We start from the raw sequence: 27,530 nt of genomic DNA, 5'->3' as shown, positions 1-27,530 counted from the left end.
TTGAGGAAAAACGTATTTACCCAGAGGATGGTGAGGGTCTGGAATGCACGGCCTGGGAGGGTGGTAGAGGCAGGTTGCCTCACATCTTTTACAAAGTACCTGGATGAGCACTTGGCACATCTTAACATTCAAGGCTATGGGCCAAGTGCTGGCAAATGGGATTAGGTAGGTCAGGTGTTTTTCATGCATCAGTGCAGATTCGATGGGCCAAAGGGCCTCTTCTGTGCAGTATGATTCTGTGAACCCGCCTCTATAATAATAATAATAATCTTTATTATTGTCACAAGCAGGCTTACATTAACACTGCAATGAAGTTACTATGAAAAGCCCCCAGTCGCCACATTCTGGCGCCTGTTCGGATACACAGAGGGAGAATTCAGAATGTCCAATTCACCCTAACAAGCGCGTCTTTTGGGGCTTGTGGGAGGAAACCGGAGCACCCGGAGGAAACCCACGTAAACACGGGGAGAACGTGCAGACTCCACACAAACAGGCCCAAGCGGGAATTGAACCTAGGACCCTGGAGCTGTGAAGCAACAGTGCTACCCACTGTGCTACTCGACCACCCTCCGAGACCGTCGCCATCCTCTGGGTACAAAAGTTTCTCCTCAAACACCCTCCCGCCTCTGACCTTGAACTTGTGTCCCCTCATAACTGACCCTTCAACTAAGGGGAACAGCTGCTCCCTATCCCCCCTGCTCATGCCCCTCATAATCTTGTCCACCTCGATCAGGTCACCCCTCAGTCTTTCTCCAGCGAAAACAACACAAGCCTATCCCACCTCCCTTCATAACTTCCATCCCAAGCAACATGCTGGTGAATCTCCTCCAGTGCAATCACATCCCTCCTATACTGTGGTGACCACAACTGCACACAGCACCCCCAAAGTGCTACACAACTCCCAACATGACCTCCCTGCTTTTGTCATTCCCAGGCGTGTCTCCACCTCTGTGGAGCCTTGGAAACTCCTCTCGCCTTTCAAGGACGGTGGGTTACCTCCTCCCAAGGCTGACAAGTCCCAGAAGGACATCTGACACCTTTCTATCTCCCCCCCTATTTAATCCCAGCACTCTTGAGACCGCACCAGCGTTTGAAGCTCAAATTTGCCTTGTTCCAGACTGGCTGCTCTTCCAGGTAGAGTCAAGGGGGGGGGGGGGGGGGGGGAGCTGCTGGGAAGAACTTGGATTAAATCTTGCGCTTTGTGATGTGCGTGTGGGTGATGAAAAGCCCATTCAGCTATTCGGAAGCACTTTCGTTTCAAGAGCAGTTCAAACAGTTACTTTGTCCCTTGCTGGCTTGAAGGGAAGCACCTCCGCGCGTCACAGAAAGGGGAGGGCTGCAGGACTATAAAAAAGGGCTATCCCATTTCACCGGGAGAGAGACAGGGGGAGCTTGTGCTCAAGGCATCAGTACTCAGTAAGGGACCGTTCTGCATTCTGCCTCGCCTCCCTGTGACCTGGTATTTCTGCTCCTCGCTGGCTTTCTGTTTCCCCCTTGTAACCACTTGTGGGTCATGGGCTGCGCGGTGACCCTCCTCCTGTGCTGCCTCTTCGGAGCCCTCAGTGCCTTGGTACTGGATTCAAACACCATCAGGAGCTCGGCTGAAATTGGACAGGCTCCCACCAAGCAGGTAGGTCACAGGGTGCTGGAGGGAGGGCTGGGGAACCCCCTCTGCAAATCCACAGGAAAAGGGGCTGGGAATGCCTGCACTCCACCTGAGTTCATGCTAACTGCAATGGTGTGTGACTCCTGTCTCGAATCCTCACCTCAATGGAATGCCTATCCCAATCCTGTCCATCACTAACTCCAAAGATAAATCCCATCTTCTCCTAATTCTCCTCTCCATTGACAACGTGAAGCACCAGTCCTGGGCTCTCAGTCAAATCGGAGCACAGGGATTAGGAGCACTAAAGTGGGCCATTCAGCCCCTCGAACCTGCTCCACCATTCAATCAAATCAGGGCTGATCTCTTCCTGGTCTCAAATCCACCTCCCCCCTGTCGCCTTTAACTCGTTTTTGTGAAATCAGAACTGGTAGCCCCACCAATATCAAGTTGGTTTGCGAAAGAGAATTGTGGTTTGCTGCTGAAAATCTGGAGCTGGGTCTTCCTAAGGGGGCTAGGAAGTGAGTTTGTCTCAATCAAACTTTATTCCAATTATTGAACTGAGGACTGCTAGAGCTTTGTTGCCCCCACCCCCAAAGCTTTGGAATCACAGCCATATGGGTGTGAACCAGATATGGTTGGAATGTTAAGTCACCAGTTTGTGGATCATGAACCGAGGTACTCATGGCCAGTCGTGCTCAGGAGGTATTGGGGGGGGTTAAGGATACTGGCTAAGTGGTTTGATGTGGGTGAATCTCAGAGGAGCCAGCCAGCCTTGCAATCAGCCCCAGAGGAGGGTGCAGCGAGTTCTGGGTGGGTGGGTTTAATGGCATGAGGGTTGTGGGTGCGTTGTGGAGGCAGAGGGTGCCTTCTGCACCCTGCTAGCGGGGTGTCACTGGGTTCCTCGCTCTAAAGTGAAGGTGTGTGGTTACTCTGGCTGTTGTTCTAACCAGCCAGGCGCACCGTACCAATAAACAGCCCCTAACCCCTGTTTTATTATAGCCCTGTCAGTTCCTCCAATTCCCTTCTAAAACATGGAATCAGCTGCCTGCATCTTTCCAGGTAGAACAATTCCCCCAAACTCCCCGGGTGAAAACCTTTCTCCCCATTCCCCTGAATCTTTGCCCAATGATTTTAACAAACCAAGGTGAAGTCAGAACTTTCCCAACCTCTCCTCAGAAGTCCTTCCCATCCCTGGGAATGTCCGGAGTTCAAACGACCACCCAGAATGAAAAACCTGCTGCCCCAACCTGTTTCCTCCCTGTCACTGGTCAGTTTTGCACCCACACTCCCATTAATTCCATGGGCTTGACCCATGTTAATAAGTCACCTGAGTGTTACTTTGCCAAATGCCTTCTACATATACAACATCTACTGTGTCACCTTGATCAACCTTAGCTTACCACCGTCAAAAATAATTCAATCCAGACAGGATTTGCCTTCAATGAATTTATGCTGGCTTTCTTTGATTGTGAATCATAAGGGCACCCAGACCTGTAGAAGATGGCAGTGATATTCACGATGAGGGAGAATGAGAGAATTCCACAAACACTTGGAACTGTTCTACATTTCTGAAGGCTGGCTTTGTTTGATTGTGAATTCCCCAATTGTTGAATTCTCCCAAAGAGGTATCCGCAGCTGGGATGTCCCAACTGCAATCCACGGAATGATCATGCCAGAACCCATGTCCTGCCTCTTCCCCCCCCCCCCCCCCCACCCCCCACCCCCATTCCCCACCTCCTGTAATATACAAGTTCCCCCGCCATCTGATTCCATCGCCCGTTCAGGAACTGACAGCAACATGGCCCCAAGCTTCTGAGAGTCTCGAGGAGCAAGGGGGGGGGGGATGTTCGTCCACTTCATTCCGAATGAGCTGAGCCTGACATTGACCCCAATATTGTGGGATTGTCGATTTGGGCATCCTGGGTTTTGCTGGTTGAAGTGAAGCAGAGTCTGAACGTGAGGCACACACAGCCACACAGAGGGACAGGGCGAGCAGGGGCCGGAGAGTAACAGACAGGGCCGGCGAGCAAAAGAAAGATCAATGTGCTTCATCTTGCCTCCGTTCCTCCCCCAGAATGTGTCTCCCCCAGCAGCCAGCAACCTGCCTCTGAAAATGTTTGAGGTGACTGTTTTAAAAAATGAAAATGGCTTATTGTCACGAGTAGGCTTCAATGAAGTTACTGTGAAAAGCCCCTAGTCGCCACATTCCGGCGCCTGTCCGGGTAGGCTGGTACGGGAATCGAACCGTGCTGCTGGCCTGCTTTAAAAGCCAGCGCTTTAGCCCAGTGAGCTAAACCAGCTCCTGGTTTTTGCTCAATCGCTCACACACACACACACACACTGAGTTAAACTGTTGAGATATCACGATCGGTGTAAGTGTGGGAGGTTTGACTGAATGGATGTGGTGACTGTGGCTAGGAGATGGGGTTATATTCGATCATTGCATTGCTGTCAAGTCACCACTCTGAATCAGTACAAAGAGCACCACCTACTGGCTGTACAGATTTACACCTCCACTCTATTGCCTGGAGCCTTTTACTATCGTCCCGTCCTGAAACAAAAAGCACTGCTAATGATGATCATCATCTAATGGACCCGGCTGCCGCCAGTCAAGGTCTGCCAGATCACCTTGCCTTAGAAAGCACTGCTACCTGACGTGCCCCAGCCAGAAGCTTTGTATCGACTGGCTAATGGCTGGTACTTTCCATCATTTGCCAGTTGAAGACAGATATCAAAAGTGTTGTGATTTCATGAATTTTATTTAACTCTCATATCTTTCGGTGATACCAAATCCTAAAAAGAACTCCATCTTCGCTCAATTGAGTAGAAACTGTAAGAAGCCCAACTCCTTCCTCAGCATGCCTGGATATCTTTGGCAGAACTCTCATGTGGCCGACTGGTTTTCTTTCAGACTAGTGGTTTTAACTTCCATGGGGGCATGCCCTGGGACTGTCCCCATCAAACACTCCCCGGGGTTAGATACAGAGTAAAGCTTCCTCTGCACTGTCCCCATCAAACACTCCCAGGACAGGTACAGCACGGGGTTAGATACAGAGTAAAGCTCCCTCTACACTGTCCCTATCAAACACTCCCAGGACAGGTACAGCACGGGGTTAGATACAGAGTAAAGCTCCCTCTACACTGTCCCCATCAAACACTCCCAGGACAGGTACAGCACGGGGTTAGATACAGAGTAAAGCTCCTTTTCCACTGTCCCCATCAAACACTCCCAGGACAGGTACAGCACGGCATTAGATACAGAGTAAAGCTTCCTCTACACTGTCCCCATCAAACACTCCCAGGACAGGGACAGCACGGGGTTAGATACAGAGTAAAATTCCCTCTACACTGTCCCCATCAAACACTCCCAGGACAGGTACAGCACGGGGTTAGGTACAGAGTAAAGCTCCCTCTACACTGTCCCCATCAAACACTCCCAGGACAGGTACAGCACGGGGTTAGATACAGAGTAAAGCTCCCTCTACACTGTCCCCATCAAACACTCCCAGGACAGGTACAGCACGGGGTTAGATACAGAGTAAAGCTCCCTCTACACTGTCCCCATCAAACACTCCCAGGACAGGTACAGCACAGTGTTAGATACAGAGTAAAGCTCCCTCTACACTGTCCCCATCAAACATTCCCAGGACAGGTACAGCACGGGGTTAGATACAGAATAAAGCTCCCTCTACACTGTCCCCATCAAACACTCCCAGGACAGGTACAGCACGGGGTTAGATACAGAGTAAAGTTCCCTCTACACTGTCCCCATCAAACACTCCCAGGACAGGTACAGCGCGGGGTTAGATACAGAGTAAAGCTCCCTCTACACTAACCCCATCAAACATTCCCAGTGCAGGTCACATACAGAGTAAAACTCTCCTTTCATTATTCCATTAAACACTAATCAAACCTATGGGACAGTACTAGAGTACGGGTAGCTCAATCAGTTGTGAGTGACATAGAACACAGAACAGTACAGCACAGAACAGGCCCTTCGGCCCTCGATGTTGTGCCAAGCCATGATCACCCTACTCAAACCCACGTATCCACCCTATACCCGTAACCCAACAACCCCCCCCCCCCCAACCTTACTTTTTAGGACACTACGGGCAATTTAGCATGGCCAATCCACCTAACCCGCACATCTTTGGACTGTGGGAGGAAACCGGAGCACCCGGAGGAAACCCACGCAGACACGGGGAGGACGTGCAGACTCCGCACAGACAGTGACCCAGCCGGGAATCGAACCTGGGACCCTGGAGCTGTGAAGCATTTATGCTAACCACCATGCTACCGTGCTGTCCACAACCTACAAACAGAAGTATGTTCAAGTAGGTCAGATTGGGTTGTAACAATAGGGGAACCAGTTGTTGGTTCAGGCCAACACAGGTGCATTGGGACAAGGTATGACCCCGTGTCTGCGTGGGTTTCCTCCGGGTGCTCCGGTTTTCTCCCACAAGTCTCGAAAGACGTGCTTGTTAGGTGAATTGGACATTCTGAATTCTCCCTCTATGTACCCGAACCGGAGTGTGGCGACAAGGGGATTTTCACAGTAACTTAATTGCAGCGTTAATGTCAGCCTACTTGTGATAATAATAAAGATGATTATTATTACTGTTTCATCAATGCTGCAGGATCCTCCACTCTCTTTCCTGCATTGCATTACTGCCCACACAAGCATTAACCACAAATGTTTTTGGAGTTTCACTGATTCCATGTCTCTGATTCATTCTTCAGGAGTCTCGATGCTTGGTTGATCCTGATTGTGGCCCTGGTCGGTTCTGCCTCACTTCCCGTCCTGAGCAACCCATCTGCTCTGTTTGCAGGGGGCTACGGAGGAGGTGCCAACGGGATGGAATGTGCTGCTCAGGAAGCCACTGTTTAAACGGTAAGTGTGACATTTCACCAAACTGTACTGTTGTGCTATGGTGAAGTGAAGTAGGCTCACTTTGTATTACAGCCTGACGGCACTCCAGACCAAACTGACTCCAGCTGTTTGCCATGCGTCACTCCTTCTGTGGTAAAGCTGGACAATCCCAAATAATGCTGGTGTCGAATAGTAATATTTGGTCACTACTGGGTAACTGGCTGGATTTTCTGATTGCCATTAGTTTGAAGCTGGGGTAACCCATTTCCGTCTGAACATCAGTGCCCCAGCTCATGGGAACATGGAAAATAGAAGCAGGAGTAGGCCATTCAGCCCTTCGAGCCTGCTCCACCATTCAACACGATCTTGGCAGGTGGTCTACCTCAATGCCACAATCTTGCCCGCTCCCCATACCCCTCGACAGAAAGTCAAGTCGGTGTTCTCTTCTCACTGTTCGCTGAGGGCCACACACCCAACCAATGTTTTGCTCAAGATGCACTTTTGAAATGATGCCCCGGAGATTGAGGGAATGGACCCATTCCATCAAACTGATTGTCGACCAAATTCACCCACAGGCAGGGAAATAAATTCACTGGCTCCATCTCCTGCCGAGCACAGAATTGGTGGGTTACGAAACCACTGATGGAGGCCTTTTGCTCTGACTTTTTAGTGGAATTCTTTAAGAGCGAGGAAAATATCAAGAAACGGCAGTTCAGACAGCAACCACTAGCTGGCAGAAGGAGAATGGAAGTTAAAGGCAGATAGTGCAGCAGATCTGCCACTTACACGGTTGAAGGGGGAATGGACTTGGAATGTCTACTGAGCTACATCACAATGCCTCAGTACCGGGGCGGCACAGTGGTCAGCACTGTTACTACATAGCGCTGGGGAACCTGGGTTCGATTCCCGGCTTGGGTCACTGTCTGTGCGGAGTCGGCACCTTCTCCAGTGTCTCCGTGGGTTTCCTCGGTTTCTTCCCACAAGTCCTCGAAAGACGTGCTTGTTAGGGTGAATTGGACATTCTGAATTCTCCCTCTGTGTACCCGAACAGGCGCCGGAGTGTGGCGACGAGGGGCTTTTCACAGTAACCTCATTGCAGTGTTAATGTCAGCCTACTTGTGACAATAATAAAGATTATTATTATTACTGAACCAAGCTCTTAGGTATAACTGAGCACTGCCTCCTTGACAATGAAGCACACCCTCAATCTGCCTTTCAAGTGGCCACTTTGGCAGGTAAATGCCTGAACTTCCTTGTTTCTTGGAGCATGGGTTAGCCGAGATAAACAGGTCAGCTGTGGGCCACTGAGGAGCTTATCTTCTGCTTCAGATTTCTGAGTATTATCAGCAAGACATTCTTGTGCAATGGGATAAATGACTGGGGCATCAGCCACAAGTGGGCTCTTTATGCGGAGGCAAAGGGATCTATTAATTATCCGATAGAAAGGGGATTAATTAACCTACTTCTCAAAGGATTCAAAAGCAGTTGAATCAGGAAGTCTCGGTTGAGAGAGGTATCTTTGAAGTAAGCAACCACAATCATTGATGTGAACAGGCTATTTTCAAAGAATTCAGCAACAGTTACACCATGAGGTCTTACTTGTTACATGTCCCTTTGATGTAGGCAAACTCAGGTGTACAGTGAATTTGGCTTTCAAGAATTCTTCAGAGGGTTCAAAGGATCGGGGCAGATGCCAAAATCAAAAGTCAACCTCTGTGTTCAGCCGGGCCAATGCTGTACATGATTTAAGTTTGTTGTCTGTTTTCCATCATCAAGCATACTCAAAGTGAATGGAGGCTGTCCTCACTTCGTGTGGTGGTTGCGTTCGTGAAAATCACCACATTAAGTGAAACATGGTTTCTCATCGGAATCAATGTGAAGGTCAGAGTTCGGTTTGTGAGGGACAACCTTTAGCCCAGAAAAATCAATATAAAAATTGAAATACTGTACACCATACAGTCTGGAATACTGTACAGCAATTGACTTTAAAATTGCTGCATCTCGCTTGAAGAGATCTGTTTAAAACACCAAGGTTTCTCAAACACAGGTACTGTACAGAGCACCTGTACAGCAAGGAATTCTTCTAAAAACTGGAGTCCACAGAGTTCCTCAACTAGTAAGTGATTAGCACTGTCGTTTCACAGCGCCAGAGTCCCAGGTTCGATTCCCGGCTTGGGTCACCGTCTGTGCGGTGTCTGCACGTTCTCCCCGTGTCTGCGTGGGTTTCCTCCGGGTGCTCCGGTTTCTTCCCACAAGTCCCAAAAGATGTGCTGCTGGGTAATTTGAACATTCTGAATTCTCCCTCTGTGTACCCGAACAGGCGCCAGAGCGTGGCGACTAGGGGCTTTTCACAGTAACTTCATTGCAGTGTTAATGTAAGCCTACTTGTGACAATAAAGATTATTATTCTGGTACAAGGTACAGGTTTAAAAAAAAGTTTTAAAATGATATTTAGTAAAGAGATGAGGGATCTGTTTTTGAAGGGGGGGGGGGGGTTGCAAGCTTGGAGGAGCAGGGGGTGAAGTATGGGCTCCAGAGTGAGGGAGGCTTCAGTTATATGCAGGTGTGAGGTTTTGCAAGAAAGACCAAGTGGGAGGAAGGGTTGGGAGTGGTGTTGGATTATGGTGTGAGGTGCTGTGAAGGGTTAACGCCGCCACCACGTGTGCAAGGCTGGGGTTGATTTGATTAAAAGTGGTGTGCAGGATGCACTTAACAAAGGCGAGGATGGGGCGGCTCTTTGAGGGGGTGGGGGATAGCTGTGAGCGGTGTGGGAGGGGCCCAGCCAATCATGTCCACATGTTCTGATCCTGACTTACCAATTGAAGAAACAAGGCAATCTGCAACTCCAACTCCAATCTCTGGCATTTCGGTCTCCGCTCTCATTTAAAAAAAAATTCATTCATGGCCAGTATATGTTGCCCATCCCAAATTGCCCCTGAGAAAGTATTGCTGAGCCCTGCTTGAACCGCTGCAGTCCATGTGGTGTAGGTACAACAACAGTGCTGATAAGGAGGGAGTTCCAGGTTGCTGACCCAGCGATAGCGAAGGACCAACACCAGTACCTTGGGTCACCACCACCAGGACACACATCCTGCTGACTTGGAAATATATCGGCGCTCCAGCATTATCGCTGTGTCAAAATCCTGGAACTCACTCCCTAACAGCACTGTGGATGTACCTACACCACACGGACTGCAGTTGTTCATCACCATCTTCTCGAAGGCAATTAGGAATGGGCAATAAATGACACCCACATCATGTTAATCAATAAATAAATCCAAAATACTTCGAAGTCAGGATGTTACAAGGCTTGAAGGGGAACCTAAAGGGGGTGGTGTTCCCATATGTATGACCTTCTGAGTGGTCACAGGCCTGGACGGCGTTGTCGAAGGAGGCTTGGTGAGTTGCTTCTTGAAGGTGGTTAACCCTGCTTCACCACTGGAAGCAGCGAATGTTTAAGCTGGTGGATGGGGTGCAAAATCGAGCAAGCCTTTTTTGCCGAACCTCTGGAGTGTTGTTGGAGCTTAACTCATCCAGGCAAGTGGAGAATATTCCATCACACTCCTGACTTGCGTTCTCTAGGTGGCGGACAGGCTTTGGGGCGTCGGGAGGCGATTTTACTCCCAGCCTATAGTCTGCTCTTGTCGCCACAGTGCATACTTGGTTGGTCCAGTTAAGTTTCTGAATTGAGAAGCAAGCATGTCCCTCGGCATGTGGTAAAGAATCTTCTTCTAACATGGTCCTGGAAAGCACGTGACTCTTTTGAATAGACTGCAAACAGATAAATGCAGATTCTGGGAAGATGCCGGCTTTGATTCCCAGTGAGGATAAAATGACAATGTTATTGCTGTCTCTGGTTCCTGAGCTGAAGGAATGGAGCAATCAGCTCTGTGATATAACTGATTGGCTGGAGCACTGGAGTTCCCCCTGCCTTCTATTACACTGGAGTCCAAAGCTTTCAATGGGATTAGGAGGGAGGGGACTCTGGCCTCTGCTACGTAGCTGAAATACAAACTGCCTAGACGCAGAGTGACTAGGGATAATAATGCTTTAAAAGTACGCAGCAAGGGTCTGATTTTAAAGCACATCAATCTTAACGTGCTAAATTCATGATGTGGAGATGCCGGCGTTAGACTTGGGTGGGCACAGTAAAAACAAAGAAAAGTACAGCACAGGACCAGGCCCTTCAGCCCTTCAAGCCTGCGCCGACCATGCTGCCCATCTAAACTAATGGGCGGAATTCTCCGCTCCCCATGTGGCGTGGGAGAATCGTGGGAGGGCCTCCCGACATTTTTTGCGCCCCCCTGGCGCCCCCAGCGATTTCCCCCCCCCCCCCCCCCCCCCGGCTCGGAAAAATCGGCGCTCGCCATTTTTCATGGCGAACGGCGATTCTCCGAGCCCGATGGGCCGAGCGGCCAGCCCTTCACGCCCGTTTCACCACGGCAGCAACCACACCTGGTCGCTGCATTCGTGAAACGGGCGCCAGATGCTCGTTTGGGGCATCTAGGGGCCCGATTTGGACAGAAGCACCACGACTGTGCTCGGGAGGGGACAGGCCCGCGATCGGTGCCCACCGATCGTCGGGCCAGCGTCCAAAACGGACGCACTCTTTCCCCTCCGCCGCCTGGCAAGATCAAGCCGCCACGTCTTGCCAGGCGGCGGTGGAGAAAGACGGCACCGCTCATGCGTGGGTTCGTGTCGTCTGCGCGCTGATGTCATCCGCGCATGCGCGGGTTTGAACCGGCAACCCACGAATGCGCGGATGACATCATAAAAGCGCCGTTTCCGCGTAATTTCCGGCGCAACGAGGTCGCAGCCGGGAACGACGGGGGCCCGCTCCTAGCCCCCCGGGTGGGGGTGAATTAGGTGCGGGGAGCGGGCCCCGAGACTGTTGTGAACCTCAGCCGATTCCATGACGGCCATCCCGATTTTTATCGGGAGCGGAGAATACCGCCCAATATCTTCGGGGTCCGTATCCCTCTATTCCCATCCTATTCATGTATTTGTCAAGATGCCCCTTGAATGTCACTATCGTCCCTGCTTCCACCACCTTCTCCGGCAGCGAGTTCCAGACACCCACTACCCTCTGTGTAAAAAAAAAAAACTTGCCTCTCACATCTCTAAACCTTGCCCCTCGCACCTTAAATCTATGCCCCCTAGTAATTGACCGCTCTACCCTGGGCAAAAGCTTCTGACTAAATACTCTGTCTATGCCCCTCAAGAAGTCTTATAACCAGGTTAAAGTCCAGGTTAAAGTCCAACAGGTTTGTTTGGAATCACTAGCTTTCGGAGCGCAAGTGAAAAATTGAAGTGGGAACCAAAAAAAGAATCAACTCCGAAAATAATTTCCTTAAAAAAAAAAATGTCGTCGTCGGAGTTCACAGCTGGGAACCCGTCTCTGTTTCATCCACCATGGAGCCACCTGCGCTCCGAAAACTAGTGATTCCAAACAGACTTGCGGATTTTAACCTGATGTCGTAAGACTTCTTGCCAAATTCAGACAGCGGTTTCCTTTCGCCTTTCCAATCACAGGAATTGCTCAGGTGCACTTATATTTTGCCGGGCGTCAGAAGTGAAAAACAGTCTCAAACACTCAGTGCAATTGGTAAATCAAGTTATCAATGCTTCAGCAATTGGGAGAATGTCAGGTTCTGCAGAGACATTATACAAAATTTGAAATCTCTAAAAACATAAAATACACAGTGGGATGAAAATTAGACATTTAGAATCAAACATCTGCATCAACTTCCTGAGATTGTTTCTTTTATAAATGCATTAATTCACCCTTATGGTGTCAATGCAAATTCTCCACATTGTATTTATACTTCCCTGTCAATGCAAGCCACCCCTAGTGGGTTGGGAGGTGCAGGGGAGAGATAATTACAACGCACTGATTTACCTGCAAGTGCTACTTGTCCCACCCTGCTGGTTTACCATCAAATTGAGAGTTGAGTGCGTAGCGATGTATTTATCAGTGGAACAGCGGACCATGCATTTAATTGTCTGTTGGGGAGGTCAGATAGACATAGCTTCATCACAAGGAGGAAGAGAAGATGAAAAGGTTCATGTTAAGTTTGGAAAAGCTTAAAGACAATTGGAGGAAGGGGGGGGGGGGGGGGTCGGAGGAGGTCAAGAGATTGAACCCTTGGAAAGTAGTGATTTTTCCCCCCTTTTTAAAAATTAATTTAGAGTAGCCAATTATTTATTTTTTTCCAATTAAGGGGCAATTTAGCCTGCACATCTTTGGGTGGGGGTGAAACCCACGCAGTTACGGGAAGAATGTGCAAACTCCACACGGACAGTGACCCGGGGCTGGGATCGAACCCGGGTCCTCAGCGCCGCAGTCCCAGTGCTAACCATTGCGCCACGTGCCACCCTCGGAAAGCAGTGATGTAGATGCAGGATAGATGGGGAAGAGTGTGCAGGACGAGTTTTTAGGAGCAAGAGAGGAATGAGAACGGAAGGCTCCGGGGAAAGGATGAATGTATTGACCATCTACTACACTAGCAGAGATTTGTGAAGTGGGCAGCTGCTTTTTGACTGGGAGAATGGGTGTTAAAAAATAGATCAACAACAAGGGAAAAGAGCACTGCGACATGAAAAGTTTGCCTTGATGATACTGGATATGGAGCAAATTATTGCGAGTGAACACTTGTAATACCTGAATGCAATTTTTGTGGCCAGTCTGGTTATTCATCCAACAGGAAATTGGCTGTCTCCCTTGTGAAGTTGAGTCCTGTATAAAGTTGAGAATCTTTAACTCCGCTCACATTTCATCAGAAATCTGCTTGGGAATACACCTTTGAAAAGTATCTTTAATCTTAACCTCCTTCCCCCGCCTCGCCTGAGGCACTGTTTTTTTACACAGCTGCATCCTGCGTAAGTCTACACCACGCACTGTTAAGTGTCACACAATAAAGTTCGCTTCAAAAGCCTTCCCATCTTGTGAACACAACTCGTGGTGGTGTATTGAAATCGCCTGAGCAGATTGGTCCCCTGGGAAGGTGAGGGCTGGGAGGAGGGGAGGGGGCATTGGGCATTTTCTGACACATACGTTTGTTCTCCTCGTTTTAGATGTGTGCACACGATCGGAAGGGCAGGCGGCGGAGACGCCATCCGAGGCTACACGGTCACGGAAAACAAAGGGGGGCAAGAGGCCCAAGAAACCCAACACTCAGAAAATTAAGGAAACCCGGCGGAAGAATCAAAAGGAGAAGCCCAACAAAGCACAAATAAGCAAAGGTAAATGGGTGTGCCCATCTCTAGCTGCCTACTTTTGACTTGTGCCACTTCAGCGTTACTGGAGTTTTTCAACACCAGACATGCCCCAAGGTTAAATAATCATATTACATTGAAGCTTTTGGAGAGCTAAGATCCGCACACATCCGTGGTCACTGGGGAGTGCTTTACCCCTGCTCAAGATAATAGAGATAACCCGCTTTGTCGTTTGACAAGTATTACAGGAGCCTGTGTTAAATGTACTTTTAGACGCTGGCAGAATACTTGAGCATTCCCACCCACCCATTCCACCTGAATGGCTTCTCTTTTGAAACCTGTAACAGCAAAAGGTAACAGCTGGAAAGCACCGTCCACATCCAGAGGTGCGATCAAGACATTCCAAAATGCTTACAGCCAATCAAGCATTGTTGCAATGCAGGGACAAAGTGGCATAGAAATGGTGGGCAGCCTGGTCCCACAACGAGCCAGAAAATCCTATTCAGTAATATTGGATATAGCAATGTAGGGTAAATATGGCTAAGTGAGCTGCCCCACTCATCTTTAGTGTGACAGGATCTTGCGTGTCTGTCCATGAGGGGAGACAGGTCCTCGATTTAATTCCTCTTCCAAAAGACATCCTCCAACTATGCGGCATGCCCTTGGTACATCAAAGTAAATCATTAGGATCGATCTTAAACCCACAACCTTCTGACACGGAGGCACAGGTGCAACCACGAAGCAGAGGCTGACAGCTGAATTTGAACTCCGCACTTACATGAAATGCTCTCCCTATGGCAGTCTATAATGATAGCATTTAATGCCAATGGCCTTTTAATTACTTACCATCTGGCTTGAATGAGGTCCAACCAATTTTGTTCATCGCCATAGAGATCCAATATTCATTATCTCCTTCATTGCTAAAGACAGAATTTGGTTTCAATCCTGTGGCAGTTTTTTGGTGCCAAGAAAATGTAATTGATTAATTGTGTTCTACGTGTTAGGGTTTAATAGCTACTGGCCAGGCAGACCCAAGTACGATGACGTCTTAGTCAGCATTGCAACCCGCAGTGAAAAACATTGCAAAGTGGATATGGAGCCCCGAAAAGATGCTTGAAACTGGATAAAACTGTATTGTTCACAAGGGAGTGGGCATCTCCAAACATGTTGCGAAGGGTCAGCCAGTACTTTGGACACAAGGCGGATGTTGAGAACCAGGAAAGGCTGAGTGAGGGAATGGAAAGGTAGATGCTGAAGAGCAGGGAATGGGAAAGTGGGGGTTGGGGAGGGTAAGGAGATTTCCTATATTCTTGCCGATATTTCCTATAGTCTATGAAAGAGGCCCACTCCCCCATCCACCCCACCTAACCTTCGGTCAGTCAAGGACAATTTAGAATGGCCACTCCACCTAACCTGCACATCATAGGACATCGTTGGCATTTGAATGTGCTGCTTTTTTATGATTTCACCTGCGGCCAAGTGCCAGAAAAGCATCAACAAAACAACCTGTCAACAAAGGGCTTCCTCCTATGAGGCGAGGAGGTTAACGATGGTTAAGTTCTTGCTGGATAAGTTGATTATGGGGCAGCCCATCTCTTTAGAGCAAGTCGCCATCCATGTCTGAGATGGGCATCTGTGACACAGGCTGCAGTTGAGCAAGGTGAATTGAAACTCTTGAGAGGCACCTTCGATAAACGTGGAGCGTTGGAGACTAAGGTCACGATTGAATGGCCCAACTCAGTGACGCGACGAGGCTGTTGAATCTCACGAGATGCCTCGCAAGATCTGACGCGATCTCGTCCTCACGGGCTCAGCTTGTCAGTGCAGAAAGTAAGTGCGGCCTTGGAGAGGCGTTCCCCACAGAAGCCCCACGCAAAATACAAAGTCGTGTTTGATAGTGGGGTTGTTCTTGGCGCTGCGGGCTCTGAGAAACACCCCGCTACTGGCACCCAAAACACGACTGCTTTTTGCCCCATTAAAACGCCCCAATTCAGATTTAGATTTATTGTCATGTGTACCGAGGTAGAGTGCAAAGTTTTGTTCTGCGTATAGTCCAGGCAGATCGCTCCATACATGAAAAGATAGAACATACGATAAATACACAATGTAAAGACATAGACGTCGGATGAAGCATACGGAATATAGTGCTACAACTGTCGAGAAGATGTGTAGAAAGATCAGTTCAGTCCATAAGAGGGCCATCCATGGAGTCTGGTAACAGCTGTTTTTCAATCTTGAAATTCTTGAATCTTTTTGAAATCCTTTCCTATTCATATTTTTTTTGCAAAGTTGCCTACAAGGTGAGCTGAACAAAAGTGTTTGTTTACAAAGCTAATGCAAAGAGAAATAAAGACAATGCAACCAGAAAATCCAGAGGAAAGTGACTAGCTGTGGAGGGCGGTTAAAAATACAATCTGCCAGGTGGGGATGTCAGCAGTGGGCACAGTATATTGACCGTGATGCAGTTGAAGAGCCTTACTCTCTGGGCTTGCATATGAAGAGTGGATAAGAAATGGAGGACTATTGGGACAGTGTGTAAACCAGCTATTATTGGTATCAGCAGGAGGGGAGCGTAGGAAACTTCAAAACTAACCAAGTTTGAAAACTAGAAATTAGCTTTCCAATTGCCCGGGATAAATGGAGCAGCATAGCTAGTCTCCTATCCCTATTCACCTCGGCAATAAATTTAATGCAGAGGCAAAGCACTGCTGCAGCATCTTGCGGTGCGCATATAGCCCAAGCCACAACTTTTACCACTGCATCTTGAGAATGAATTCCACAAGTTTATAATTTCTTAAATATGTGTGGAGGATTTGCTTTTGGAGTGCGGTGAATCTTCTGAGTGTCTCACCACGTGTTAAATGGAATCAAGCATGTTATTAATGTAACCTTCACTGCACGGGAGAGACCTCCATGAGGTAATCAGGCTAAACATTGTGTGAACAAGCCAGCAGAGCTCAGTGGCAGGACCTCCATGTACACTTACGGAGAGGCACTGACCTGATGCATTTTCTTTCCAATTCCAACTCTCGTCATAATATTGAAGTTGGCTTTTACATCAAAGATCAGTGCGAGGTTCTCACGGATTTGCGTTATTGTTTTATTCCCTTCTCCAAGTTGGAAGAGAATAAATTAGGTGGTGCAATGACTGTCAACCGAACGGAGAGCACAGGTTTTTGCTTCGCTCTTGACTGCACACCCAGAATCATAGAATTTACAGCGCAGAAGTAGGCCACTTGGTCCATCTAGTCTGCACCGGCCCTTGGAGAGAGCACCCTACTTAAGCCCACGCCTCCACCCTATCCCTGTAACCCCCCTAATCTTTTTAGACGCTAAGGGCAATTTCGGACATCTTTGGACTGTGGGAGGAAACCGGAGCACCCGGAAGAAACCCACGCAGACATGGGCCGGATGTGTAGACTCCGCACAGACAGTGACCCAAGCCGGGAATTAAACTTGGGAGGTGGGAGCAGTGAAGCAACAGTGCTAACCACGGTGCTACCATGCCACCCCAGAAGTTCTGCCAAAAGTAAAGGATTTTTGCCCGTTAGTCATTGATATTTTTAAACTGTTGGGCATAGTACAGATGGGATAAACGTTGTTTCCTGTTGACTGAAGTACAGAGGTCCCGGTAGTGAATGTGAAATTCAGTCAATGTGCACTGGAGTTTTGTTCCTTTTTGGTTAATGTGAGCTCCTTAAACGGCCTAAACTTTTTTTATTTTGAAGCTTATTAACCACAAGGATTCAATAAACATTGTTAGTCTTTGATAGCGTCAAATGGCTGCTGATCCATGTAATTAAAAGGACTTCAGTTTGTTCTTAACCTTTGTTCCAACATGTTTTCAAAGGATCTCAAAATATATTAAAGAAGGGAGCCAGCCTGGGGTGATGAGGCTGATTGACAGCAAAGTCTGAGGTCTGTGAGCGGGGACAAAGTCAATGACTGCCTCACATCTCTGTGGTCAGTAGCCTGTGACTTAGGGTTTAACTGGTTGCTTGGACTAGTTGTCAGTGAACAAACGGTCCAGGTGATTCAAGAAGTCCAATGAAAAGCGCAGGAAGGCATGCCAGGATCAACATCAGGCAGACCTAAAAGTGAGGGGTCAACCTGGTGACTATTTGCATGCCAAACAGCATAAGCAGCAAGTAATAGACAGGGCAATGCAGTCACACAACCAACGGATCAGATCGAAGCTCCGCAGCCCTGCCACATCCAGATGTGAATGGTGGTGGACAATTAAACAACCCACTAGGTGAGGAGGCTCCATTAGTATCCTCATCCTCAATGGTGGAAGAGCCCAGCACATCAATAAGAGAAGGCTGAAGCATTTGCAACAATCTTCAGCCAGAAGTGCCGAGTGTGTGATCCATTCCAACCTTCTCCGGAGGTCCCCAGTGTCACAGGCGTCAGTCTTTAGCCAATTCAATTCACTATCAAGAAACAGCTGAAGGCGCTGGATACTGCTATGGCTATGGGCCCTGACAATATTCCATCAATAGTACTGAAGACTTGTGCTCCAGAATGTGCTGCACCCCTAGTCAAGCTGTTCCAGTACACCTACAACACTGACATCTACATGGCAAAGTGGAAAATTGTCCAGGTGTGCCCTGTACAAAGGAACAGGACAGGTCCAACCTGGCCAATAATTGCCTTATCGGTCTACCCTCAATCATCAGTGAAGTGGTGGAAGGGGTAATCAACAGCACTGTGAAGCGGCACTTACTCAGCAATAACATGCTCATGGATGTTCACTTTGGGTTCCACCAGAGTCACTTGGTTCCTGACCTCATCACAGCCTTGATTCAAACATGGACAAAAGAGCTGAATGCCAGAGGTGAGGTGAGAGTGATTGCCCTTGACATCAAGGAGCCTTAGCAAAATGGGAGTCAATCGGAATCTGGGAGAAAACTCTCCACTGGTTGGAGTCATACCTGGCACAAAGGAAGATGGTTGTGGTTTTTCGAAGTTAATAATCTCAGCTCCAGGACATCACTGCAGGAGTTCCTCAGGGTAGTGTCCTAGGCCCAACCATCTTCAGCTGCTTCATCAATGACCTTCCCTCCATCATAAGGTCAGAAGTGGGGATGTTTACGGATGACTGCACAATGTTCAGCACAATTCACAACTCCTCAGACACTGAAGCAATCCATGTCCAAATGCAGCAAGACCTGGACAACATCCAGGCTTGGGTTGACAAATGGCAAATAACATTCGCATCACGCAAGTGCCAGGCAATAACCGTCTCTAACAAGAGAGGATCTAACCATCGCCCCTTGACATTCACCGGCATTACCATAACTGAATTCCCACTACAGCATTCTGGGAGTTACCATTGACCAGACACTGAACTGGACCCAGCCATATAAATACTTGGCTACAGGAGCAGGTCAAAGGTGAGGAATCATGTGGCAAGTAACTCACCTCCTGACTCCCAAAACCCTGTCCCAACATCTACAAGACACAAGTCAGGAGTGTATAATAATAATAATCGATTATTGTCACAGGTAGGCTTCATTTAAGTTACTGTGAAAAGCCCCTAGTTTGCCACATTCCGGCGCCTGTTCGGGGAAATGGAATACTCTCCACTTGCCTGGATGACTGCAGCTCCAAAAACATTCAAAAGCTTGACACCATCCAGGACAAAGCAGCCCCGCTTGTTCAATACCCGTACCACAAACGTTCACGCCCTCCACCACCGATGCACAGAGACAGCCGAGTGTACCATCTACAAAACGCACTGCAGCAACTCACCAAGGCTCCTGAGGCAGCACCTTCCAAACCCATGGCTACTACTGTTGTGGGCAGCAGATACCTGTGAACCCCCCACCTGGAGGTTCCCCTCCAAGTCACTCACCACCCCGACTTGGAAATATATCGGCCGTTCCTTCACTGTCTCTGGGCCAAAATCCTGGAACTCCCTCCCTAACAGCACAGTGGGTGAATCTATACCACACGTCCTGCAGCGACTCAAGAAAATGGCTCACCACCACCTTTGCAAGGGCAACTAGGGATGGGCAATCAACGTTGGTCTAGCCAGCAATGCCCACATCCCATAAATTCATTTTTTAAACATTGGCAACCATTTTCAGGCAGCTGGTCGTAAAATTTGCAAATTACCATGACTACACAATGTTGAATTGGGCACTGTCCATTTAGCTATTCCCTGCTAAATAAATTGCTGCCTGGTTTATGGTCAAAGACTCAAATCTGGTGGCCCGTATACTTAATCCACCTGCTGGTGGAGAGGACAATCAGATGATACGTCTGTACAGTGTCAAAATCAATTCCCAGCTCTCATTGTTGCTTATCGATCTGTATAGTGGATGGGTGAAAGCATGCTACAGATATGCAATCAGTACCAAACCTGATCAACACTGTACGTTTAACCAGAAATGGGAATGTTTGAGTTTGGCTGCATCAGGCATTTGTTCTTCTGAAAAGAGAGCTTTCCTGTTGGCTCCACCGTGGCCAATTGTCTTCCTTTGTCTCCCAAAAGACACTGGCAAAAGCTGTCGGGGTAGGGAGATTCCTAATCTCCTGTCGTACGCTATTCTGCTGGGGGCTTCCTCTCATCTTCTACAGATGGGAAGAGCCAGTGGAAACTCTACTCCGCTGTCTTCCGTGGAGGCACTGTTGCATGATCAACAATTGGCATCTGGTATTCATCCATATGCCCATTTGAATGCCAGCAGGATGTTCCAACAGCTGAGTCGGATCCTATTCTCACTCTATGCTAAATTCTGGATCGTGACCGTTGTTGAGAACCTTGGTTTTTTTGCTCCCTAGTGCGCAAGCATTCAGGCTAATTGTAGCCCCAAGTGGACATTAACTCCACGCAGATAGAATCTGTGATTTGTTGGGAGCTCTGAATAGTTTAGACCCAAATTGTTCATATCTCTAAGTCAAACAAAAGTTGGTTAATTTCCTCAATTAGAGAGGTTGGCAAAACATTTCTTTCATATAAATTCCCAGTTAGATCATTGCTCTGTGACAATGTTCATTGGGCTTGAATCTAGCGTGGGTTGACTGAATAATTAAAAGATCATTACTCCTGTGGTTAGCACTTGGCAGTGTATTTATTTCTTGGCTGCAACAGATTATAAGAGCAGGGAGGTTTTACTGGATTTATATACATCACTAGTTAGAGCACAGCTTGAGGTATGATTGGTTAGACTGGGGTTCTTATCTTTGGAACAGAAGAGGCTGATGGAGAATGAATTGAGGTGTACAATGAAGGGCATAGATAGAGTGAATAAGGAAATTGTATTTCACTTAGCAGAGAGGTCAATAACCAGGAGGCATAGATGATGATAATCTTTTATTGTCACAAGTATGAAGTTACTGTGAAAAGCCCTGAGTCGCCACATTCCGGCGCCTGTTCGGGTAAGCAGGTACGGGAATTGAACCCGCGCTGCTGGCCTTGTTCTGCATTACAAACCAGCTGTCTAGCCCACTGAGCTAAACCAGCCCATAATTAAAAATAAGTGCTAGAAGGAGGAGAGAGGCGATGAAGAAACATATTTTTGACCTAGAGGGTGATGATAGGCAAGACTCTTTAATAGGGGCTGGTTTAGCTCACTGAGCTAAATCGCTGGGTTTTAAAGCAGACCAAGCAGGCCAGCAGCACGGTTCAATTCCCGTACTAGCCTCCCCGGACAGGCGCCGGAATGTGGCGACTAGGGGCTTTTCACAGTAACTTCATTGAAGCCTACTCGTGACAACAAGCAATTTTAATTTCATTTTTTCATTTCTCATATGTAACACTGATTTGTAGGTCAAACATGCAATTCTGCTAAAATAGAATTAACCTCAGGTTACTGAAACCTCTCGTATCTACTCCTCAATCTACCGACATGTCAATTTTGCAGTAGTGCATCTACGATCATAGTTTTTAAAAAATAAATTTAAAGTGCCCAATTCTTTTTTTTCCAATTAAGGGGCAATTTAGCGCGGCCAATCCACCTACCCTGCACATCTTTGGGTTGTGGGGGTGAGACCCACGCAGACACGGGGAGAATGTGCAAACTCCACATGGACAGTGACCCGGGTCCAGGATCGAACCCGGGTCCTTGACGCCATGAGGCAGCGGTGCTAACCACTGCGCCACCCATGCCGCCCTTTCTCTGGTCACAGTTAGGGTCAAACAAATTGCTGCTGCTTGAGAAGTTTAAAATACAAAAATCACCACAGAGATACGAGTACAATGTTCTTACCTTTTCATCGTGCAATATTTAATCGTGGAGTCTTCATTTTCACTGTAGGGTCGTTCCCAGGCTATTTACCTGCTATAGCAGATGTTGCAAGCATGTCTCATAGACCAGTTCTAGAATGACCTAACCTCAAGAAAATAATTCCTCTGTGATGTTGCTAATGCGTTTGTGAAGATGTCCTCTCCTGGGTACTGCCAGCACATTCCTGAAGTATTTATTTCCAATCTCACTGGAATAAACAGCGGGGCAGGCTGACAATGCCATTTCTCGGTGTTAACATGGGGAAACATACGGAGTGAAATTTCTACGAAAGTGAAAATAATTGTAAACAATTTAAATTAATGAAGGTTTGCTGGTGAGCTGCATTAACAAACTAAAATGAGTCAGTCTCACTTCCGAGTGAGTGCTTTGCATTTAAACCATGACACACATACACGCTCAAGTTTGACAAAGATTTATATACAAGGCAGAATCCATAGAATCTCTGCAGTGCAGAAGGAGGCCATTCAGCCCATTGAGTCTGCACCGACCCTCCGAAAGAGGCCCAGGCCCATTTCCGTAACCCCACCTAACCTACACATCTTTGGACACTAAGGGACAATTTAACATGGCCAATCCGCCTAACCTGCCCATCTTTGGTTACTAAGGGGTAACTTAGCATGGCCAATTTCCCTAACCTACCCATCTTTGGTTACTAAGGGGTAATTTAGCACGGCCAATTTCCCTAACCTACCCATCTTTGGTTACTAAGGGGTAATTTAGCACGGCCAATTCCCCTAACCTGCCCATCTTTGGTTACTAAGGGGTAATTTAGCATAGCCAATTCCCCTAACCTGCCCATCTTTGGTTACTAAGGGGTAATTTAGCACGGCCAATTCCCCTAACCTGCCCATCTTTGGTTACTAAGGGGTAATTTAGCACAGCCAATTCCCCTAACCTGCCCATCTTTGGTTACTAAGGGGTAATTTAGCACGACCAATTCCCCTAATCTGCCCATCTTTGGTTACTAAGGGGTAATTTAGCACGGCCAATTCCCCTAATCTGCCCATCTTTGGTTACTAAGGGGTAATTTAGCACGGCCAATCCGCCTAACCTGCCCATCTTTGGATACTAAGGGGTAATTTAGCACAGCCAATTCCCCTAACCTGCCCATCTTTGGTTACTAAGGGGCAATTTAGCATGGCCAATCCACCTAATCTACATATCTTTGGACTTCCAAGCTTTTTTATTAAAACAGAGCTACATAAATGCAACTTCTTTCCTAATATTGGAAAATTATGCTCTAAAGCTATAGAAAAATACATGTCTTTGCCAGATGAAATGTAAGTGAAATTCATTTGGATAAGTTAAAAGGGGCCGTGAACTATTGAGAGTGTCATTTGGGAGGATTTGAAGATATTCTACCTTGTTCATGGTGCAATGTAAAATAACAAAATGAACTTCAGTGAGATAGATGACTGGTGGCTTGATGTATGCTCAGAAAAAAAGTGCAGTGAGATCCTTTGTCGTCAGAGGGAGTATTGGACGGCACAGTAGCACAGTGGTTGGCACTGTTGCTTCACAGCGCCAGGGTCCCAGGTCCGATTCCCGGCTTGGGTCATTGTCTGTGCGGAGTCTGCACGTTCTCCCCGTGTCTGCGTGGGTTTCCTCCGGGTGCTCCGGTTTCCTCCCATAAGTCCCGAAAGATGTGCTGTTAGGTGAATTGGACATTCTGAATTCTCCCTCTGTGTACCCGAACAGGTGCCCGAGTGTGGCGACTAGGGGTTTTCACAGTAACTTCATTGCAGTGTTAATATAAGCCTACTTGTAACAATAAAGATTATTACGGTAAAGTTTCAGTAGCTGACACTGGAAACATAAAGCTTGATAAATGAGTTAACAGTGAACTGTTCTATTTCACTTGGTATGTACTTTGTGTTCAGGAGTTGACATAAACTAAACCATAATACGATTTCCAAACGGAATAATTCCTTTTTTCTGTCAGTGTACTGTACAGATAGCTGGCATTGATTGATACATGAACTGCACACTGTCTGGGGCAGGTGGAAGGGGAAATTCTTTCCCATGACCTGCTCCATATTTGTTCCATATACTGATAAGAAATACTCTCTTATATGTTGCAGCATTGGAAGGAGAGACCTGCCTGCGAACATCAGACTGTTCTGCTGGATTCTGCTGTGCTCGTCACTTCTGGTCGAAGATTTGTCGGCCTGTGCTGAAAGACGGGCAGGTTTGCTCGAAACGGGGTCGCAAGGAAGGCCCACAGGGGCCAGAGATCTTCCAGCGATGCGACTGTGGCCCGGGATTAGCCTGCCGTAACCAAAACCAAGGCAGGTCGCAAAGCAACTCCAGGCTACGGGTCTGCCAACGTGTCTAGGGAGAGACCCCCCCCCCCCCCCCCAGTCTGAACTCTGTTTGATTACATCACAAATTACTAGGATCAGCTTTTGCACCAGTTAAAGTAAATTCAATTTAAAAAAAAATAAAATGCAGCACCCCATGCATCAAAATGGACACAAAAGGTATTAAAACAAGCTCTGTAAAGTGTAGCATGGTGGAAGAAATGTTAGCTGATTGTGTCAAATTAAGTATTTGATGTACAATGATGATGTCCCAGTCTCAAGAACAAGTAACAGAGAACACAAGGTTTAGGTCAGGACCAACCAATGCAGTATTTCAGTAAATGACAGTTTCACACGGTGGTCATTTGAATCCAGAAAATCGTCCGGCAGTACCATTCAACATTGCTCCCTTCCAAACACAAGCTGTATGTCGAAAGCAATCTGAATCATAAACAGCGGAGTCGGCACCTTCTCCCCATGTGTACGTGAGTTTCCTCCGGGTGCTCCGGTTTCCTCCCACAAGTCCCGAAAGACGTGCTGTCGAGAATTGGACATTCTGAATTCTCCCCGTGTACCCGAACAGGTGCCGGAATGTGGCGACTAGGGGCTTTTCACAGTAACCTCATTGGGTGTTAATGTAAGCCTGCTTGTGACACTAATAAAGACTATTAAGGTGAAAGCCTCAATGGGCACCTAGCTTGGGAAGGTGGGAGCAGGAAACTGCTTTTAATTCCTGAAACACGCTCAAAGTGTGAAAATAACAGCACAAAATGTTGGAAATGTTCAGCAGGTCAGTTAACATGTGAACTGAGAAATGCCAAATTCATGTTTCAGGTGGGACTCTGACAGAATTGGTGCAGGGTCGACAAGTGAAGCATTGTCTCTTTCATATGATTGTCGGCCTGCATTTTGCAACTGTAACACTGAGTGCTCTTTATTTTCTCTCGACTGTGAAGCTGTAATGTTTTTCAAGGATGCATAGCCAGATCTCAGCAACTAAAAGAACCAGCAGTGCAAATTTCCCTGTGAGTAAAGAATTAAGTTTAATTTAGGATTATTTTGGAAAATTTTCCACAATTATGGAAGCTTTGAGATTGTGAAGCACACCGAGATCGGGTGATTTTTTTTTTTACTGTGCTTTTTTGGACTCATATGTCAAGTGTTTGACTACCATCCTTTAAATGTTTAGCATCCACTTTGCTCTGGATCAAGGAAAAATATGCCACAAAACTTTAAATTGTGTAAATTGTCTTGTTAATTTGCTGAAACTCCATTAACAATATCGGACTGACATCACAGCAAAAACAATTAAGATAATTTACCAAGAATTCACCGATCCTTTTCTTCACATCCCGTCTCTCGCTCACACACCAAACTTTAAATCTGTGCCACCTTTTTACTGCTGCATTCTTCAGCCCTGAGCCAACATGGTGATCTTCTCCCAAGCCTCTTGTGAAGTTGTAGCGTCTGAGAGGTCTTCAAGTCCAAGTACTTCTTCACTTTACACCCTCCTCAGTTGTACCATGTATATTGTCCGCCAGGCAGCCGGTGGAAGCAGATGCAGTAGAGCTGCTTGAGAAGCTTTGCCCGCCGACGTCCCCTCCCTCCATGATCTGCCCATGGCAGTCAATCCTTCCCCACCCAAGTGGCAAATGGAGATGTATTTACACAAGGTGCTGATTTACAATAACCCACTATTCAAAATAAGATTTAGGGCAAAGCTCACGGATAAATGCAGCTTCCAATATGACTAATTAGTTACTGAGATCTGGGTATGCATAGACTCCCTGGAGGAAAGCATAAGTGTTTGGACGGCATTACAAAGACTCCATGATTTTATTGTTTAGTGCAATTGATGTGCCCAGTATGGTGAAACGCTATTTAAAAACAAAAAATCAAAAAGAATTTGCGGTCTTTTGTAAGAATACTTGGGCGGCACCAACATTATCATTGTACAATGATGCATATTATTAGATGTTACACATGTTTGAAAATGGTTGTAACACACGTTACATGATAAGATGTATATTACACAGGTAAAGGACCTTAAATGTAGATGTAATAGATGCAGTACAGCTATTCAGTCCCACCAGGGCAAATTGGTGCTTCATCTAATGTCCTTTAGGGGAGGTAATCCGCCATCTTTCCCTGGTCTGGCCTACTTCTGACTCCAGACATAGAGCAACATGGTTGACTCTTAACTGCCCTTTGAAATGGTCTGGCAAGTAGCTCAGTTCAAGGGCATTGTTGGCCTTGCCAGTGATGCTCACTTGCCACGAAAGAATACATTTTTAATGCACCTTCCACCAAAGCAAATGGAGCTCAGTGGTAGTCCTGGATTCTGAGTGAATCAGCAGGTAATGGTCATGGATTGAAAAGAGCAAACATCTCAACAAATTGCAGAATAGCTTGTCCCATTTCTAATCTATCTCCTGCCACGCTGGGCAGGATCTATCCATAGTCATACATCAGGTCAGTGCCAATGTTGTATGGCATGTAACCAAGAATTCTGCACTTCAAACTCGTACAGCTACAGTTTAACACCCATTTCAAGGAAGTCTTGCAGCAATCTCCTGTAGTGAAGGACAGTCCCCTAATAGATGATCTTCACAATATTTTCTGAAGTGTTTTGAGAAAGGCTGGATTCATATGCACAAGCTTCTGTGTATATTATAAATGAGTTAAAATGAGTGAACACTTAAAAGATACTAGTAAATAATTGGATTACTAGCTCGCCAGATTGGCAAACCTTACAGAAGTGTTCACAAACAACTCCTTAAACCAGAACAACGATCAGTTAATTAACAACCTCGAAGATTACTGGGGTTTTTCACCCAAACGCCAAAATTGCCAATTATTCTCCTCAGATTTAATTAAAATTGAGGTCCCTCTCCTGTCACAAAGCTTATTTTGCCCTTTACCATTACTATGGTTAGTTTCTGGTGGATTATGAAAATTGGCAGTTAGTTGAGAGAATTGGCAGCTCCAAAATGGAGTTCTCCTTCAAATCCCAGTGACATGTTGCTCCAATACAATAAGTATCATGTTTGAAAGTCTTTTGCGAGTTATGAAAATAAATTTAGAGTACTCAATTATTTTTTTTTTCCAATTGAGTGGCAATTTATTTATTTATTTATTTTGAACAATAAATTTAGAGTACCCAATTCATTTTTTGCCAATCAAGAGGCAATTCAGTGTGGCCAATCTACCGACCCTGAACATCGTTGGGTTGTGGGGGGTGAGACCCAATTTTTTTATTCTAATAAGAGAACAATAACGTACCT

At 46.9% G+C, this 27,530-nt stretch overlaps 1 protein-coding gene across 1 annotated transcript; it reads left to right on the top strand.

The window, feature by feature from the left end:
- Window positions 1-1,347: 1,347 nt before the first annotated feature.
- On the top strand, window positions 1,348-27,530 carry LOC119957328 (dickkopf-related protein 4-like). Its single transcript, XM_038785219.1, has 4 exons — window positions 1,348-1,630; window positions 6,347-6,497; window positions 13,551-13,718; window positions 24,028-27,530. The coding sequence occupies exons 1-4, from the start codon at window positions 1,514-1,516 to the stop codon at window positions 24,279-24,281; spliced, it is 690 nt and encodes a 229-aa protein (XP_038641147.1). The 5' UTR covers window positions 1,348-1,513; the 3' UTR covers window positions 24,282-27,530.

Source organism: Scyliorhinus canicula, chromosome 26 (assembly GCF_902713615.1).
Source record: "Scyliorhinus canicula chromosome 26, sScyCan1.1, whole genome shotgun sequence".
Taxonomy (NCBI): Eukaryota; Metazoa; Chordata; class Chondrichthyes; order Carcharhiniformes; family Scyliorhinidae; genus Scyliorhinus; species Scyliorhinus canicula.
The sequence above is the reverse complement of the archived record's forward strand: the minus strand, read 5'-3'. Positions and strand labels throughout refer to the sequence as shown.

What these genes read in the sequence shown, in the direction of transcription:
- LOC119957328 (XM_038785219.1), top strand. Translation starts at nt 1,514, where the DNA reads ATGGGCTGCGCGGTGACCCTCCTCCTGTGCTGCCTCTTCGGAGCCCTC. An exon ending in AGGAAGCCACTGTTTAAACG is followed by an intron (nt 6,498 to 13,550) that starts GTAAGTGTGACA and finishes TCCTCGTTTTAG; the next exon opens with ATGTGTGCACACGATCGGAA. An exon ending in CAAAGCACAAATAAGCAAAG is followed by an intron (nt 13,719 to 24,027) that starts GTAAATGGGTGT and finishes TATATGTTGCAG; the next exon opens with CATTGGAAGGAGAGACCTGC.